The sequence below is a fragment of the Euprymna scolopes genome, chromosome 32 (assembly GCF_053919585.1).
Source record: "Euprymna scolopes isolate OS-2025 chromosome 32, ASM5391958v1, whole genome shotgun sequence".
Classification (NCBI taxonomy): domain Eukaryota; kingdom Metazoa; phylum Mollusca; class Cephalopoda; order Sepiida; family Sepiolidae; genus Euprymna; species Euprymna scolopes.
This window is the reverse complement of record NC_136513.1, coordinates 91,512,037-91,532,994: the sequence shown is the minus strand read 5'-3', so window position 1 is coordinate 91,532,994 and position 20,958 is coordinate 91,512,037. Positions and strand designations below refer to the sequence as shown.

At 31.2% G+C, this 20,958-nt stretch overlaps 1 protein-coding gene across 4 annotated transcripts in view; it reads right to left on the bottom strand.

The window, feature by feature from the left end:
• The window catches only part of LOC145256493 (E3 ubiquitin-protein ligase UBR2-like), a 262,146-nt gene that overhangs the window by 141,112 nt on the left and 100,076 nt on the right, over positions 1-20,958 (bottom strand). For all 4 annotated transcript variants that reach the window (XM_080115440.1, XM_080115442.1, XM_080115441.1 and 1 more), the window contains exons 9-11: positions 17,313-17,411; positions 16,796-16,832; positions 14,039-14,090 (exon numbers count right to left, since the gene is read on the bottom strand). In XM_080115440.1, coding sequence (XP_079971566.1) covers positions 14,039-14,090; positions 16,796-16,832; positions 17,313-17,411 — 188 coding nt within the window. The remainder of the gene's footprint in view (positions 1-14,038; positions 14,091-16,795; positions 16,833-17,312; positions 17,412-20,958) is intronic.

Genomic DNA, 20,958 nt, shown 5'->3' with positions numbered 1-20,958 from the left:
GCAGCAGAGTCAACTTAAAATTTTACTTCTTTTGACAGTATAATGAATACAATAACTGAATTTCAGTTTATTCCTGATTTAAAAAAAAAAAAAAAAAAAAAAAAATCACAGCTTGGTTTAACTGTTGGAAGGACACTTTCCAACATAAATTTACTACTTTGAAAACTTGTCACAAAGGAACACCAACACTATATAAATTTTATTTTACCTAAAAAGACCAGATTTCACATTTAACGCAAAGTCTGAAAATCAAACTATGCTACTGGCACCACCTTAAGAACCTCTAGTACTGAACCAACTCTGTCTCAACTACTTATCTACTCACTCTATAAGTTGCAAGTAGAATCAATGTAACTGTCTATGCACACGGTACTTCTGTATGTGCACACGCATGCGTGGTGGGGGCACTAACAAAAAAGAATACTGTCATCTATATACATACTTTTGTTTACAAGGATTCTTATAATGCTACTAGTAACTGAGAGAATTCTATAGAATATTATTTCTTCACACATGCAGAAACCAATCGTTCATTTACCAGAGAGCTTAACTTATTGGTCCCCCTGACAAAGGAGGGATTGGACCTAATAATTCATTCACATTCATCCGTTCACTTTTCTCAATAACCACGCCTTGGATTTTTAAAAAAATTTTCCACAAACATTAGTCATGATGAAAGTGAATAAATTTTTCACTCGTGAAGGGGGACCCTGCATGCTCTGCTTGTTTTTGTATAATTCTACACAAATGTAATTATGTGTCTAGAAAGGTTCTTAGATATTGTATCAGAATGTCCCCAATAGATAATTGAAAAAATCCGATTAATAGAACAGTTAGATTTTTACCAAAGTTAACATCCTTATACAGCCTAACCTCACAAGTGCATATGAGAAGTTTTATTTCTACACAAACAAAATGACCCAGAATATAAAATCAGCAGTACGTTCTTTAAGACAGGGGCACGTTTGAAATGACCGTTTCAAGCACAAATGAATCATGTTACTTAACTTTTGCATTTTAAACTTTAATTCAAGCCATTATATAAAAATAATTTTATAAAATCAACAGTAAGTTCTTTACAGTGCAATGTACTACAATGTATTGTGGGCAAAATCACTACGTGGGGGCATTTGAAGCTTCCTCCCGGTACAGCAGATAGGTCCCAAGCAATCAATTATTTCGATGGCAAGAAAAGTATTAGAAGTGTAAAATATTCATTGATCCTCAATCAATCCCAAGCAACATTATGTCTCCCTGCTAGTTTAATATAAAAACACATACTCATAATGTAATCAACGCAAAAACAGGGCATCAGAAAATATATCTCGTTAAATATTTTAATTCAACTGATAAATTGGATACATATTATATATAAAAAAAATAGTTTTATACATAAATATATATATATATATATATATATATATATATACACACACACAGACTAAATTTGAAAAAAAAACAAAAACATCCAAAGTAGAATTAATAAAGCCAATGAGGCATTTGGTAGACTGCAACACAGACTCTAGAACAGTCATGATATTTCTCAAAGTGAAGGTGGCAGTCTACAAATCTGTTGTTTTGCCTAATCTTCTGTATAATGCTGAAACGTGGACCTTGTATCGCAAACATAAATCAGCTTTATTCCTTCCATATGAGATGTCTGCATTCTGTTTGCAACGTTGAATGGCAAGATCATGTTCCAAATGGTGAATCACTGGTATTGAATCATTTTTTAATCAGGATACAAATGCAGTGGTCGGATCATCTAATGAGAATGGATGACTAGAGAATTCTTAAGCAACTTTTTTATGGGCAACTGACAAATTCTTGCCGCCCAATAGGGCGTCCCCTGCTGTGTTACAAGGATAAATTAAAAGACAACCTGAAGCATTGTGTAATTTCTGAGCTCCTGGGGGAGTGCAGCAGGGGATTGCAGTGAATGGAGGAAGATGTGTTTTCTAGGAACCAGAGAATTTGACCATAACCAACTTCGTCATAGGGACGTCCATCATGCAAACATGAAGGCAAAAAAAAAAAAAAAAAAAAAAAAAAAAAAATGAATATGTATGCCATTGTGGTTTCAAGGCACACAGCAAAGCAGGGTCATCTGTTCACTCGAGAAGACATCTTTAATCGACACACATATGCAAGGTCACCATCTGCGGAGGAGTGTGTCGGACATCTACAGGATTGTAATTATGCATATGGTGTCACAGAGCTTAGGAGCTGCTGAAGATTGCATACTGAACCCTCATTCATCGTCTTCGATGAGAGAAGATAATATATATATATATACACACACACACACACACAAAGGGTCATTCCAAAAGTAAAGCCTCTCATTTTTTTTTTGCCTCAAGTTGAAGAGCTACAAAAACAGGAGTGATACCAGTAAGCTGAGTGACCTGTTGTGTTCCAGAATTCAATATTCTACATAGTTATTACCATTCTCAATACATTTTGCTAGAAAGTCAATAACATCTCTGCTCCTAACGCACATCCTTTCTTAGAATCTCACACCATGAATGTACAAGTCCAGTCATCAATGCGATTTGCAATCTCCTCCTATCCATTCAGGCAGAATAAAATAAGAGGCATCAGAAAATTTTAAGAAATCAAAGTAGGTTTTGATATATTGGGTTTAACGACATTAATTTCTATTTGGTACATTTAAAAATCGAAATGTTGCATATCGCAATTTTATTTTTCATACTGGGGGAGAATGATCATGATGAATGAATATATACTACAATGATCACCAAAGGAGGAGGTAATACCTGGGAGGATAGTATCATGAAAAACACCTGAACCAAACAGGCAATATGTGATATGTTATTAGCCCTGGGCAGATTATGCTGATAAAGTTTACAGAGAATACCAAATTCACAAGCCGTCCCCGGCTACATGTATATCAAGGTTAGAGAAAGGAGACATATGGGCATCTTTCATTCCCAAATGATCAGATACTGGCCTAGCTCTATCTCACTTAAATTTGGTGATCGAACGAGAACTAGCGAATCAGCACAATTATGCCATATATTGACAAACGCCCCCTACCCCAAACTGGATGATATGACAGAACAGATAGTACACTGCCACCGCCCTAAACAAAAAAGATGAACATATACTATACTTTTTGCCAAGAGCGGGTAATACCTGGGAGGATTGCTTCATAAAAGATCTAACAACAGAACAGATAATGCACTAACCCCTCACCAAAAGAAAAAAAGAGGAAATAGTCTTATAACAATGCAATTTGCAATCCCCCTCTGACCATTTGGCCAGAATAAAAAATAGGAGGCATTACTTTTCAAACACCTCTCGTAAATATGAATAAAAAATAAATAATACATTATGCCTTCACCAAAGGAGAATGTAATTCTTTTCTTTTTTTCTTTTTCTTCCTTTGAAGATTGTAATGCTGGGTATGGAGCAGCCAAACCAGCTGCCAACATTGCCCCACTTTTTTATTGAAACCAACAGAGAGCTCTTTTTAGTATCCTCGCTGTTCCCTTAAGTGCAATTGTCTGAATCTCTTTTGCTCTTGGTTCACCAGGAATATTAGTTAGATAGGACTTCAGGTTCTTCATAAGTCCTGTGGCACCTATGATAACTGGTATGATTGATTTCTCCTTAAGATTCCAGTTTCTTTTCATATCATACACGAGACCTTGGTATTTGGTCTGTTTCTATCTTTCAGCTCTGTTCAGACCGCCATCATTAGGAACACTCACTTCAATCAAGGTTGCAACTCTCTCCGACTTATTCCATATAACCATGTCAGGTTTCACAGCAGCATTTTCAAGGTAAGTGGCTGTAGGGATTACATGGTCGTAATGTATGGTATACAAGTCATTTCCAACTGTTCTTTCAGGTTGATGTTCCCAGGACTTGCTGCTACACTGGATGTTTAATTTTTTACAGATGGTCCAGTGAAGGTACTTGCATACTCCATCATGTCTCGCTGTATAGTAGCCGTCCCCTAGGAGAACTTTGCAACTTGATATCAGATGACCAACACTTTCCAATTCTGTATGGCAGAACCTGCATTTATTGTCATTACTGATCCCTGCCATCTTCTTGAATGCATTGGTCATCAATCTCTGGTCTTGGGCAGCCATTATGACCCTTTCCTGATCGTGGTGGAGGGATCCTCTTTTGAGCCAGTCCAAAGAACCTTCTTTATCTATGTATTCCTGAGAGAGTTCCCCCAGAAAATACTTTGCATGCTGATGTTGTTGTTCTCATTCTTTAAGGTTCATCTGTTGAAAGGTCTCGGTATATTTCTGCCGGCTCTTTCTTGCTATTTCTGTGGCACACTTGTTTGGTGTTTCGTCCTCATCTGAGAGACAACTCTGACCAAAATGCTTGGCCAGCTGGGTGACTGATGTTGTTCTGCTTGGCCAGCTGGGTGACAACAGAACTGATAATACACTATCTACAACCTATTTATTTAGATATTAAAAGATAGACATTTTACTATTTTAAAAAATAGGTTTTATTTACAAACAAAATTTTTTTAATTAAATGTGCATATAATAAAACATGTTTAGAAAAATATTTTAAAGATTTGATTTTATTATGTTTGTAAATTATTTAAAGACTCCAACATAACTTTTCTTAAAATAAATATTTTCCTGCATTAAAAACCGTCCTTGTGTCTAACTATGTGATAGATTGAGGCTCTACAGTAGCGAGTGAGTAGAGCTAACTAGTTAAATATGCAATTTACATAAGTGATAAGCAATTTAGAATATACAAATTTGAAACCAATAGAAACTAAGAATTTGACAGCAAAACAAATGTACAGACAATGGTCTGATCTCTGACATTAAAGAATGACATAATTGTCTAATATCAAGAGAAGTCAATTTTAGAGAAGAAAGGAACAGCTAGTTATATAGGTAACAACAGAATCAAGGGGGAGAGAGTTGGGAAGTGGAAACGACAGATGTTCCAATCATGTAATCAATCAAGCACGACGGCATGTGTAGAATTGAAATCCTCAGAAAATTACAGAGAACATGCATTCAAAAATAAAGCTACATTTAAAACTGAAAGAAACTGTCTTCTGTGTTCCCATGCAAATCAATTTTAGAAAGTTTTTTTTTTAATCTGCTTCCTTTGTGGCAGTACTCGACTTTGAGACATCGCAATAAACATCTTCCTGATATCAGATTGCATGCAAATAACACAGAATACACTTATTCCAGTTATAAATGTAGCTTTATTTTCAGATGCATGTTGGGTCGAGTCACAAGCAGCCATTACTGACCCTTTTTAATATTTGACAATTACGTCATTCTTCGACGTAAAATACCAGGTCATATTTATTGTTTGGTACATTTTTTTTGCCTTTAAATTCTTAATTTATATTTAAATGTTTCAAAAATGTATATTCCTAATTTCCCATTGTTAGTTGTTTAAATTGCATATTTACCATACTGAACCTACTCATTCAGTACGGTACGGTTCTAATCTCTCAAATTTACCCCGATAGAGAGGCAAGTAAATATTAAATTAAAAATAAAAAATAAGTTATAAAAATATTTGCTTAAAATATCTCAATAATGGCAGATATAGAATGAGTTTGATGATCCAAGAATATTTTCAAATTTTAAAAAATCTGACCAAAAATAAGTTATGCCTATTTTTATGCCTCACACATTTGGATATTTTTTCTTTATTAAGACCATATGCATTTTTGTTACAGATTTTTACACTTTTTCAGCAAAAATTCTATATCTTTGTTAAAACACAAGATTAAGCAATGAAATTTGCCACTTTTGTACAAAGAATCCAAATATGACACTGAAAATCTCGAGAAATTAATTTTTTCCAAATAATCTATAGTAATACACATAAAAATATTGCCATGCCATAAAAATTTCATGTATCCATTAAAAAAAATAAAAATAAAAAATTAGAGAATGCAAAACTGAATTGTAATGCATTTTATGTACAAGAAATTGAAATTTAATACTAGGATGATTAGAAATGAATATATGGCGAGATTTCTTTGGTATTATTGTAGATTAACACCTGCTAAATCGCCTCACCTCCTTCCCCAAAATATGTGGTCTTCCCTTTTTAGGCAATTACATCTGAATAAGCTGAAAAACTTGGAGGAAATTTAAAAAAGATAAAAATTTAATATAAAATAATCTTAGATTTTAGAGGCATTCTAATGTTTTAAGGCAGTAAACCATATTTTTTTCTATGGGAAATAAATCCTGCAAGTTTTTTTTTTTTTTTTTTTTATAATTATGTCTTGTATAGAAGGTCTTTAGAGAAGGAGGAGGAGGCTTGCCACTCAGATCTGTACTTAGTTTTAGGGCTAGGGGCAATTATATGTGAACACTAAAAACTTGGCAGAAAGAAAAAGTTATTTTAGAATGGGAAATCATTTTCATATAAATTTAATATAAAATAATTCATCATTTATAGGCCATTCTAGCGTTTTAGAATAATTGATTTATTTTTCTAAAAGAGAAACAGTGTACGTTTTTTTGTTAAGTGTTTTTTTTTTCTTTTTTAGATGATTATGTGTGGTTTTGAGATGGTTTCTACAAAGGGGGTTGCCACTCAGACTTAAGGTTAGTGGTAGAGTTATAAAGGGTTTTTATTTTAAATTAGATGCCATTCAAACATTGGACTATTGATAGGGTCAAAGGAGATTTTTTTCAGAGCGAGACATGTCACTCAAATTTAAGGTTAATAGTACAACAGGTCCAAAGTTGAATTGTAATGCATTTTATATACAAGAAAACGGAAATCTAATACTAGGACTGTTAGAAATTAATATATTGCAAGATTTTAGGAGGTGAGCTTGTCACTTTGACTTAGACTTAGTGGTAGCATAATTTTTTTTATATTCTAACTTTTCAAATTGAAAACTTATCAAAAGAATTTGGAATATTAACTGCTCTCTAAGAAAATTATAGCCACGAAGTGGATGATCACTGTACATTAAATTTCTATGCAAAAATGACCTCCCTTGCTCAATTCTTAATTACTTTTGTCATTTTTCTTTTTTCCCTACTACTTTTTTTTTTTAGAGTATTCACACATAATCACTTAAAAGAATATAACCTTTATTTTTTTTTGTTTTGTTTTGAATTGGTAGCTATAAAGTCATTTATTACTATAAGTTTAACCAATATTTCTTAAAGTTTTTTTTTTTTTTAAGAATCACAAACCACAATTTTAAACAGAAAAGTTTATTCCCCCTCCTAAAAAGCAAAAAAACTAATTCACAAAACTAACAGCCAACAGTGGCTGCTGCTGCTGCCGGCAGCTAGCTTTTAATGATCAGCATTACTAGTGAAATTGCTTACTTTTGATGAAAAGTGTTTGAAATTATAGGGGGAGAGGCTATGTAAAAACCGATAGTACCAAAAGAGAAATCAATATAAAATTATCATTTTAATGCAGAAAAGTAATAAAAACATTTACTTGGCACTTGAGGTATGAAAAATATTTCTACAATGTTCTAAACATGAAGTTTTACTTTTAAGACAACAAAAACCAAATGGACAAGTTTATTTATTACCATGGCAATCAGTGAGATTGATGTTTTTTTAACAGTTTTCCAAATTTCATGATGAAATTCCTCATAGGATTGGTACCTGCTAAGCACCACATGGGACAAAAAAAAAAAAAAATCTAACGCAAAATGGCAGTTTCATAATGTTAATATTTTTATCATTATTTTCCTAAAAATTCTTCAAATATATCATGTAGATTATTTATGAAAAGAAATTCATTTTTGAACAAAATGCTGGTATTTTGAAGTGTTTTCGTTTTTAAAATATGACTACTTTAATAGAACTACTTTGAAATCTTGAAATATCAAAAGTGTTTTTATGATTGGAAGGCATTACTACTTTAATAAAAAATCTGCAATCTAATGGTATTAAAAGTGTGTATTTTTCTGTTTGCAATTCGATTGAAAGTAGCTGTTCAAAAATCCGGTGTTACTGAAAAAATGTAATTTTGGTTGTTTATTTTGAAGTACTTATAATCCATATGGTTTGATATATCTATCGAATATTAAATATATATATCAAATATTTAATATATATTGAATATTAAATACAAACATTTGTCTCCATTGTCGTTTCTATTTTTTTTTTTTTTTTACTGCAATCCACATGTAGGACAACAATTTGATTGCAATTCATTAAAACAGAAACAAATAATGATATGGAGGAATAACAAGATTGTAACAAAAAAATCTGCAAAAGTTTTAGTCGTACTATAAAATACTACATTTATGATTTCAATAAATCATTTTTGGTTTTATGATTAGGTTTAAATAGCAGTGTGAAATTATATATGTTTATGTGGATATTTATGAAGGATGATAGCAATGCAGGAAAAACAATGATGAAATAAAATATGAACATAAAAAAACAAAAATCAATTGTACTCAAATGTTTTTTTAAAGTTCTTTCACACATCAAATCAATAAATAGTGGCTTACGACTACTTATTACTAAAAAATATTCAGTCCGTGGTCGCGTCTTCAGAGGGGCAAGTATCCTTATTTTTCTTTAATTTGATGGCTCCACTTTTGCAATCTTTTTGAAAAGGGGCTTCATTTCCAAAATGATAAATTTTATACCATCCCACATACTTTTATTAATATTTAATTGTAAATCTAATTTACAGGTTTGATGTGAAAGATTGTGAAGATTCATAACCCAAATACTATCATTGTTTTTGTTCATTTTTTCATCATTTCATTTTTTTTCTGCATTGCTATTAGCCTTCATACCATTTCACCAGCATTGCTTCAAGCAAACTACATTTCTTTTATATACATTTAGTATTTGTAATTTTTCTGAAATTTTTCCAAGTTTGTATATTATATATATTCTTGCATTTTTTTTTTAACAAATAAAAATTTGAAGTTATATTAATGAAAAGGCGTTAAAATTAACATAACACTGCGGTCACTTTCTAAACTGGAATGGACATTATGATAATAAAGTCGAAATTACAGTGCAATCATATTTCTTTTTTTTTAGTTGAAACTTAGTTTGAAAAACCGTGAGCAATAGTATTTGGAAGGGCCTGTGTGTGAAAGGGACACACAAAGGCAGGATTATTGTAGTAGTAGCAGCAAAAAATTAGCTTTTATCTTTGGGCTTAAGAAAATTTTTAAAAGATAGTCATGAGAAAGGTGGGTTCATCAAAAGAATCATTGGTGGATGCTTAAGAGAAATGTTTTGCAAAAAATGAAAGAATTGACTTGAAAGTTGCAGTTTCTCAAACAGTGTAATAACAATTGGGAGGGGGGGAAAAGGGCATAAACATTGTTTCAGAAGTTTTGAAATGGAAGGAGTTATGCTATTTATGCAGAATAAGGACCATACAATTGTCAGAATTTTCCAAGCAGTTTAAGTAAGATGATGGAATGTGCAGAACAAGTTTAATTTTTTTCCACACACAACCGTTGACCAATTTTTTCAATGAAAAATATTTCTATTATTATAAAGATAATTCAATGAAATATTGATTAAAATAAAAAATCAAAATATTTTGTTGTTACAAAGAAAATACAATGATAATTAGTCAATTTTTACAAAAGTAAAATTCAAATTTTTATATATATATATATATATATATATATATATATATATATATATATACATACACACACACACACATACACACTTTGTAAGATATGTTTCATGAATTTTTTTTTTTTTTTTTTTAATCGAAAACAACTAAGAGCAAAGTTTGTTTTTTGTTCAACACAAAACAGTTTGCATTCATAATAAACCAACGATAGCAAATAAAGATTTTCTTAAATGACATTGACTTTTGTGATTTCATTGGCTCAGTGTTTCGGCATCTTTCAACATTATTCATAAACTGCCCAGAAAATTCTGACAACAACATGCCGTTATTCTGCATATGTATCGGACTTATAACTTGTATTGTTTGGATTATCTACTGTCATCTTGGTGATTTTCACAACTTTTCAACCGATGACAGGTGAATTATTTGGAATTTGAGGATCTTCTAGTTGAATGCTGAAATCTGTACAGAGTTTTGAACTGAACTCCTTAATTAACATGGATAGATTATTCTCATTCTGTCAGCCATGATTGTATAAAAGCGTTAATTTACCTGTTATTTTTAACTATCATTGTTTGTGATAAGGATTGAAGCTTTATCTTCCCCCAGCCCCTTAAGACAATCACTTGATGAATGCCATTAACCATCAGACCATCTGTAACTTAGAAAACTGATTGTTAAACCAATGCTATCAAACATGAAATTCCATGTTCAGGTTACCGACTCCAGCATAGAAAATCCAAGTTTGACTAGACAGTTCCCAAGTTAAAAGATCAGAGGTTACATCAGCTAAAATGTTATGAAAATAGCCACCAAGAATGAAATAGTCATGACTGTCATCATATTTGGTTTTAATGTCCATTACAATTCAATCATCTGGATAATCCACATAATACAAGACATATGTTACCTTATTCAAAGCCATTCATTTTTAAGCATTATATATATATTTTTTTTTTTTACATTTATTAAAAAAAAAAAAGGGAATGTGAAATGAAACTATATCAAAGAAAAAAAAGTAGCAAATTTAAAATGTTAGAATAGGAAATATTTAAAGATTTTTCAGCATTTGTTTCATACTTACTCAAATTAAAAAAATAAAAATTCACCCTATATACAAAAAAAAAAAAAAATAGAGAAAAATCTGTATGATGTACATACCCGTGATGCCATGAAAATATCATACACCAAAAATCATCTAAATTGATCAAAGTTTCATTTTTATAAAAGAAAATCATTTTTAAGCGATTAATGAGAATTCGTAAGCATTACAACATAAATCTTGCAAGTTTGAATTATTGAGTTATCTGTTTTCTTGGACAAGACAGCTGCCTTCTGTTACACACAAAACTATTTGATCAATTTGCATGATTTTTGGAATATGATATTTTCGTTGCGTCATGGATACGTACATCATACAGATTTTTCTGTATTTTTTAATATGAGGGAGAATTCTGAACAGGCACCAAAAATTATGCTTTTCATTTTTCAGAGTTCATAAGCTTGAGTAAAAACAAAACAGTTTTTGTGTTGTCGGCAAAACTTTTTTTCATACACCTATCCTCAACATAAAGTTAAAATACTGCAACAATAAATAAAAAAAAATATACTTTGATAACATAAAGGGTGTTTATTTTTTGTTTTTATTTTTTTTAGAAGCAGTGAACTTTAAATTGACATTTACTTTAATTGCAGATTTGACAACAATAATTTTGAGTTCAGCTTGGTAATTCATCAGGAAGAGATCGACACCTGTACAGCATTTGCAAATTACAAATGATACAATTAATTTACTAAGAAAAACATTTGATGAATGAATAATTTCATGAAATGGACCCATCAACTGGCCACCTTGTTCATGCGATTTAACCCCATTAGATTATTTTCTTTGGGGAGATGTTAAGTCCCATGTTTATGCTGATAAACCAGACAATAGACCACTTGGAAGCTAACATTTAACACATTGATAAAATATCTGATTTAATGCAAAGTGAACCTCTAGATTATGCCATATATAATGTGCGAGCTGCAGGGCCATATGCCTAACAATGTATTTGAATTATAAATGCCAAAAATTAATCTTTGGAATAAAGCACTTATTTGTATAATATTTCTATGGGATTTAATTTAAAATTCACCACCTTCACAAGAAAAAAAAACCCTTTATAAGTATCTAATATATTATAAAATACATGCAAAACTATAAATTTATTAAGCAATTTTATAAATTAACTTATTTGGGAAGAAATTATTCAAAATTAGTGAAATATTTAAACAGTTAATAAAAAAATAGATATTTTTTTTCATTAGATATTCATAATCGTTTTCTTTTTTTTCCTTTTCATTTTTGTCATATTAGAAGAATATTTTTTTAAGAGAAAAAGCAGAAGACACTATGAAAGACAGCGATATATTTTTTATACAAATAAATACATGGTTGCTCCGGTTGTATGTTTTGGCAACCCGAGAAGATGGTATCATGCTGAATGGATATATCCTACACTGACCCCAAGAGGAGCCAATGTCTGAGTGGATGATGTCATGACAACAGAACAGTACTACACTGACCCCTCCTCCCCCCCAAAAAAGGAGAAAGTAATCTTGGGAGGATGGTATAATGAAGAACAAACATATACTGCCATACTAAAAAGAGGAGGTAATGCCTGAAATGAATGTATAATCCGGCAAGTTGTGCTATAGCTAGTCACCCCTCTCTCATGAGAGTTGTGGGCTGAAGTTCTGAACTGTGACAAAAAGGGACCTAAAGAAGGCCTGAAAATATATCTACCGGAATGTTATGAAAAATAAAACGGGATCATATTTATCTTAAAAAGAACTTCTCTCGATAAAGAACAGAGTGCTTGTCCAGAATTCACACTATATTAAAATAAAAAATACAAAAACTAATGGACAGTTTGTTTGCTTATGCTTAATGAGCCTTCAACCATTCTTTGGTCATTTAGATTTTGTGGGTAAGCTATTTTGTATATGTTTCCAAGTTCTAATATTTTTAGTTTGTTGAGAGTTGGTGTCTTTTACAGTAATCTGCTGGTGGGTAGTATACTGTTTGTTGTGGTTTATTTGATTCAGTCTCACTCAGCTGTTAGTTTTGTTGTTTTAATTTTATCTTATGGTTTTGGTGTGTTATTGTGTGCACCAAGCTTGGGAGGTTGGTCTGAAAATACACTGAAAGAACAAAAACGACTCCAAATAATCAAAACGCGAGAGATTTTAGAAAGCCATTCTTAACATGGGGACATTGGAAAAAAATTTGCTTTATAATAATTTTCTTTTCGTCATGAGTACATATATCGGATAGATTTTTCTTTAGTTTTATTTTTTATAATATAAGGGGAATTCTGGGTCAAAACTTAATTTTTTTCAGTGTTTACTAAGTCAATTGTTAGATGTCAGAGCTTCAACAAACTGACACCATCTTCAAAACAAGGTAAGTAACTCCAAATAATTCAAACTTGTGAGAAAGCCATTCTTAACGAGGACAGACTCAAATACGCTTAAAAATAATTTTCTTAATAAAAATAAAACTACTTGATCAATTTAGGTAATTTTTGAATACGACATTTTCTTTCCGTCAGGAGTACATACATCATACACATTTTTCTTTATTTTTATATAGGGAGAATCTGGACAAGCATAAAAACAGATTTTATTTTACGAATAAATATATAATTTATAGCACATCAACCATTTTCAAGTCATTTAATATGGAATTCTGACATTTTGGTAAAAGTTTTTATGATTTTGTGCATTGATGATTTTGTGCTTAGCTATGAAACAATGGAAGGTCTGCTTATTAAGTTAAAAAACTTGAAGGAAAGCTATAGAAAATAAAGACCCGTGTGTGAAAGTGACCATGGTCAAAGTGATGATCAGTGGTTGTAACATTAGAAATCTCCCCAAAACAGGAAAATTCCAACTTAGCAGAAAGAGTCGAGTGCAACTTCATTTTTTGCTATAATTGTATGCAGTGAAATTACCAGCGCCTATTTATACATTAAGTTTTTTTGGTATATTTTGTAACAAATTCTAAAATGCTACATGTAAGCTTGAGAGGTAATATTACTCTTGGTTATTATGAAATTGGAAGTAATGATAAGTATAGAGTCACTATTCTTTTTAAAGCCTCCAAATTAAGGCCTCACTACAAAATGTTATCAGGTGGCACAATGGTTATAGCATGAACTCCTTGCCCAAGGGTGATCAGAGGTAGTTTGATGGTATATTTTGACGATAGTGTGAGGGTAAAAAAAATTTTTTTTTTTTTTTTTTACATAACATCCTAAATTGCACAGCTACATGTATGCGCAAAGCAAAAAGATCTTAGAATAATTGGTCAAGAGAATAAAATACATATGTTCGATAAATTTTTTTAAAAATAGAGACATTAGAGAGGAGATAATGAAAAGAAAAATTTGTTCAAGTGTCTCACCTCTGTAAACATGATACCAAACTGTCGTTTGCATTCCTGATCCCTCAAAACCCTGAAGGAAATTTAAAAAATGGAGAAAAGTTAGGTAAAAAGAACGACAAAGAATTACGGAAACAAAAAGAACACGTTATTAACAGAAACTTTGAGTCACTTAGATTATTCAGATTACCGTTTTCATTTTGGATATTTTGATTGACAAATCAACAAGTAACATTACATAGTGTTGGCTGGGAACATTAAAAAAATAAAAGATGGTAAATATTGTATAACATTTGTGCTTTTAAGGAACGACCAAAACCAATCCCTTCTTCCCCACAAATTTTGAATTTTTTTTAAGTAATCTCACTTTTGGGTTATTACCTGCTCTATGCAGGATATTGAGCACTACATATGACTCCTGGGCAACACCAACCAATGGTTATTTATCCCAGGCAACAATGTTTAAGTACCAATGAGATTAAGGAGGGTTCAAGAGCACTACTAAAACAAGTTCCCCTTCCACACCATAAAAGAGAAAACTAATGTTTAAATATCAATATAAAAAAATATATTGACTTTATGATAAGATTAGAAATCGTGTTTACTTCTTGATAACAAAAAAAAAATCTTTACCAGGGTTATATTTGCTGTTTATCTAATAGATTATTTCAACATTGTCCATAAATTGCAGAAAAACTTTGATTTTTTTTTTATGTTGTTTGTTTAAAACTTAACGTTTATTTCTGGTTACCTTTAAAGTTATAAAAAGAAAAGAAAAATATATAAACTAAAATGACGCAATCAGCTAGAATCGAAACTATGTTCACATCTGCAGCTTTTCATTCGAGCTGAGCTAATTGCAACAATCAATAGAAAATATTTGATATTAACTTATTAGGTCTTAATGCTTAGACATCAAAGAAATGTAGATCAAAACGTACCAATGAAAATATGAAATTTAATCCCTCCCCACCTCCTTCCAACAAATTATTTACCATTTGTACCCTACAGAATTAACCTTTTTTTTTTTTTCCACACAAACTTTTAGATATTATACATCCAGGGCAATGCCGATCAAGAAAATATCAACTCTATAGGGGTTTTAATTTATATTTGTTTTTTAGTTTTAACCAAACAGACTTTTGTCCTTTATATAAGAGATTATGCCTCAGCACTTTATCCATTATACCACGGGTCTGTGCATACACTGAAGTTTCAATCCCAAGGGTGAGCGACATTTAAAAAAATAAAAAATACACTCATGAGTTATTTTAGACTTCTATCCATTCATGGCTGATGATACCAGAGAAAACTACCTTTGTGAATAACAAAGGGTTACATTTGTATATTTATTAGGATTAAGAACAATGATAGGCTTTTATTTTTAAGAATAGTAGTCGTTAACAATCAGTTCCAAATGACAGTCTTCTGGGAGGTGAAGGTTCAATAATTACAACAGGCGATAACCAAGAATATATACATTTCTACACAATCATGGCTGACAGAATGAGAACAATTTACGTCTATGGATTAAACAAAAGGGTTCAGTTTGAAATTTTGCAAAGTTTAAAAAGGTTCTTGTCCAGAATTCACTCGATATTAAAAAAAAAAAAATAAAGAAAAATCTGTATGATGTACGTATCAGTGATAAATATATTCCAAAAATCATGTAAATCCAATATTTTTAGATAAGATAAAATTTTATAAATTGCAGAGCGACTATCTTTCATTTTGAAAAAAAAATCTTAAAACGAGATAACTCAACGATTTAAACTTGCAAAATATTGTAATGCCTATGAATTTCCATTAATCATTAAAATCCAATTAAAAATAATTTTCTTTATAAAGTAAAACTACTTGATCAATTTACATGATTTTTGGAATATATCTTTGTTTCATCATAGTACGTTCATACAGATATTTATTTATCTTTTTTTTTAAAATGGGGAATTTTGGACAAAGACCAGTTTGAAAGTATATAATTGAATAAAATGTTTAAGATGAGCACCACAAAAGCGAAACTACTCACACATGACAGTATCCTGTGTCTCTACAAAGCCTTATCCTCTGGTGGCCTTTGGGCCTTGATAAGTGGTGACTCCCTTGTAAAAAAAAAAAAAAAAAAAGCTACCATTCAGCCATGCATGGAATATTGTTGCCACATTTGGACTAGTCTCTCCCTGTTAGACACTCTCCAAACAATTCTCCAACCTAATATAGCCAGCACTCTCAACCAAGTTCCAACCTCTGTCCCATCGCTGTAATGTTACATCCCTGTGCCTGTTTTACAAGTACTTTAATAGAATCTGCTTTGATAAACTTATAGCACTTGTGCCCGCTCAAAGTTAATATCTTCCAACTAATCTGACAAGTGGCAGTATCCCACGCAATCACTGTAAATGTCCCTAGATGATAAAAAGCCTTCTACCTTTGGACTGCTAGACATTGGAATTCTCATCCTGTATCCTGCTTCCCTGACTGTACTAACTTGCAGAAATATAAATGCAATGTGAACAGGCATCTTGCTGCTCAATTCCCTACATAGTGCCCTTGTAAACATGGTCCCAAATAGCCCCCTTACATTCAAGTGGTAATGTAATTTGTTTGGGAGGGGTGTTGAATTCAAGAAAAAAAGATGACAGATGACTTCATAATAATAAATCTGACCTTTTTAATCAATACTAAAATAATTGACAAAATTTTCACTTCCAACTTCAGATTTTAGAAAAAAAATTACTATTAAAAAAAAACAAAAAAAAGGAGAAAAGAAATACTGACCCAATCATTAAGAGTTGATGGCTCTGAATTCGGGCAACTGATAAAGAAAAAATTACAATCAATTTTTGTACAAAATTTCAATATTAAATTAAAATTATTTTATTTTGAAAATAATTTTTTTTAAATCCAAAATTAAAATTGATTTTCAGTGAGGTGCATTTATTTTTTTTTTCATAAATTTTGAAACTTCAAAATGTTAATATCCAAAAATGATCAAAGAGTGAACTTTTCTGTATTTGCCAAACTTAAACATGCTGAATTGTAAAAATGGAAAGAGGGCTGAAAAGGAAAAAAGGGCCAGTGTTGATAGGTAGAAGAGGCCTCTTTCTCAGGTGCGAGGGGATCGAAAATGGGGGAGAACCCCCTTTCTTTTCTGAAGAGAAGTTTGGCAGAGAGATGAGCCTGAACCTTTGTACTCTCAAGGAAAAATCAATGCTAAAGACAGAGGATGAAAATTTTAATGAGAGAAACAAGATTGGGATGAGGGGGTGGTAATAATTTGAGAGATTGTATTTACCTTTCCACAATTTTGTGTCTGCTAAAATCAAACGTTCCATCAAAGATCCTCCTTCAGCTGGTTGCATCGCTAACTTACAAAATAAATATCGCAAACCATCTGAAAAGTTTGGAAGAAAAAGAAAAGATATTATCTTTTGAATTTTTTTTTTTTTTAAGATGAGGATTGATAACTTATTGTTACCAGTGTGTGAGAAATTAAGTTAAAGCCTACAAAAAGTAGAAATTAAAAAAAAAAAAAAAAAAATACAAAAACATGTATTTTTTAATTAAAAATGACCACCCTACACACATACTGAGAAAATAGGAAGAAATTAGAATTGTGAATCAATAAATTATGGAACAACTATTCTACCATAATAAAAACAAAACATGTTCCATAAATCATCATATGCTATTGATATACAATATAAATTCACAATTCTACCCCCCCCCCTTTTCAGATGGGGTAAATTTTAATTTTTATAATTAAAAAATTTGAGTATTTAAATGTATTTTTAGGATTTTTTTTACTTTCTGTAGATTTTAACTATTTCTCATATGTATGCAAGATTTTAGCTGATAATGCTGGACATATTACTTACATCCATCTTGGGACAAGTATTTTTTTTAAGTTTGTTTTATGGCATAACAATCTATGGATCATTTGGTGACAAATAAATTGTGAGATCAAATCCTATAGGTAGGTAATTATTTAATATTCTAAAAAATATTGCTATCAGAAAACATTGCTAGTATTCTTTGAGCAATAAATAAATATATATATATGACTACTTTATTTAATCACATAAATTAATATATGGAAGTATAATTTTATGCATAAACTTTAAGTATTTATTTCAACAGTGCTCAATACATAGGTAGAGCTAGGTAGTAAGTTATAAAATATATATGGCAATTAAGCTACACAGAATATAAATAAAAATAAAATAAACATACATAAATTTATTTTATATATATATATATATATATATATAAACTAACATAATATTAAAAATAAACAAAAAAAATCACATTTAACTACACTTAGGTTTAAAATAGGTCAGATCACTAGATATCTACACTTCCCACTAAAAAAAGCACACACCTAAGGTAAACTGGGTCTTTGCCCTGTAAGTGCCTGCCCATTGGCTGATTAGGAGGGCGCTGTGAAAACTAGGAAGCTGATAGGCTAACTAAAAATTCAATAGAATGTGCGTATATAAAAATGCGAGATAAATTCAACTCTTCGCATAAGCCTGACGAATTCTAACATGGATGAAACGCAGAATATTCTGTGTAGCTTAATTGCCACATATTTTTATAACTTGCTATATATATATATATATATATATATATATATATACACACACACACGTTTAAAGTTTGCTGCCTGTAAAAAGAACTATATATAATATATCTATTTATATACACACACAGTGTTTTTAATCATTTTTTTTTAGAGGCAGCAGACGTTAAACTGACAATGATTTTTTTTTATTGCAAACTAGCGGGGGTGCCCAGCATAGGCCAGGTGTTTAGGTGGTGTAGTAAGGACCCCCCACGGGGGGAGAGGGGAGGCAACGATAGCAGGGGTGCCCAGGTGTGTAGGTGGTGTAGTAAGGAATCTCAGAAAACAAAACAAAAGAAAAAAGGTGGTAGTAAACAGGCAGGCTCACACCCGTAACGCGAAGGAGGACAAAAACAAAAACAAAAAAAATGACGTCTTTGCCAATGTCTTCATCACGTGACCAGAAGTCAGGAGCCTTGAAATTAAGCAAAGTCAATCCAATGGTGATGATGACTTGCTAAAATGTTGGCGAAAAAAGCAACCCCTCTTTGTACAAAACTGCCCAGTTTAGGGTGAAGGAAGTAATGTTTTGGGCTATTTTTTTTATATTTATTGTCTGAAGGGTCGAGCTTCAAAATGATACCGATCTCGTCAGGATCCGTCGCCTCTGTTGAAAGTTTTTTGCGAGATATACAAACACACACACAATTTTGCCCTTTATATAATTTTGAGTTCAGTTTGGCATCATGAATAAACAGACAAATTGTGCAAATTTATTTTGAAAATCATTTTTGAAACATTTGACAAACAAATTATTTCACTAAAAGAACCTGTCAACTGACCACTTCATTCATACAATTTAATCCCATTAGATTATTTTCTTTGGGAATATATAAAGTTGCATCTATACGCCGATAAATCACACACAATAAATGACTTGGAAGACACCATTCAATATATTATTGTCGAAATATAGCCTGATTAAATATGTAGAGTTTGTGAAAATTAGACTCCTAGATTACAATATTATATGTGGGAGCTATATCCCTGAAATTGTATTTAAATTATAAATGCCAAAATTAATTTTTGGAATAAACCATATATTTGTAAGATAAAAATATTTCTCTGATTTAATTTAAAGTTTGTCATCTCTAAAAAAGAAAAGAAAATATAAACTATGAAGAGAGAGAGAGAGAGAGAAAAGGTATAAATTAATTTCATATTGTATGTTTTTTTTTTTTTTTTTTTTTTGTGCATTTGTATATATTCCATGAATCTAATTATTACTTATCCACATAAAATATTTTCATCCATAAATGCGATTGCGCAACAAGATAATGTTAATAGGGTTTTATTTAGCAAATAAATTGAAAAACGTGATTATAGTAAGTGATGAGGGTGGGGGTGGAATAATGAACATTAATGGACTTTTCCGTCACAGTTAATGCAAAGAAAAAATAACAAAAGAAAAAAAACATTGTTTAAATTAATGTCATCTCTTTCATGCAAAACTTAATTCTTTCAAAGGTCGCTCTTCTAAAAAAAAAAAAAAAAAAAAAAAAAAATACAGACAATTACTAAAGTTACTCTTATTTTAAACTAGCAGAGCTACCCAGCATTACTCAGATAAGAAAATAAATAAAAAAAAATTTTTATTTTTTTGTAACTTTCTCTTCCACTTTAGTCATGATTATTTGGATTACTATTCTCATCTTGGTTGTTTTTTTTTGTTTTTTTGTTTTTTTTTTATATATATATAGTTTTGGTCAATGTAACCTCCAACCTTCTTCAGAGACATCTTCATGTTTAACTCTGGACCTTGGTAGAATTACAAATAGAACTCTTATTCAATCCATGATAGTAAATTGTTGACCTGGTAGAATTGCTAATTTTCCTTATCTATATAAATAAAACAGTGTGTGTGTGTGTGTGTGTGTGTGTGTGTAAATATTTAACCAATAAACTCAAACTATTTGTCACATAACATTGAAATTAACAGGAAACAGTAATCGTACATCAAGGATGGTTTATAACGAGTAAAAATTTGTTTGGCTCGTCAGCATCAGACAAAGCCAAACTATTTGGCAAGAACTTTGCGGCTAATTCTACCCTATGCAACTTCCTGTATTTCCTCCTATAACAGACAACACGCCATGCAACATACAAATATCTGTGCATGATGTCGCCAAACTAATCAAGAACCTTGATTCCAGTAAAGCAACTGGCCCTGACAGCATTCCAATTATAGTGTTAAAAATGCTTCAACCAGAGCTTGCCCCCATACTTACAAAACTGTTTAAGTGTTGCCTTAAGGAGAAGTGCTTTCCAACATCCTGGAAAACCTCATAAGTATGCCCTGTATTTAAGAATTCGGGTG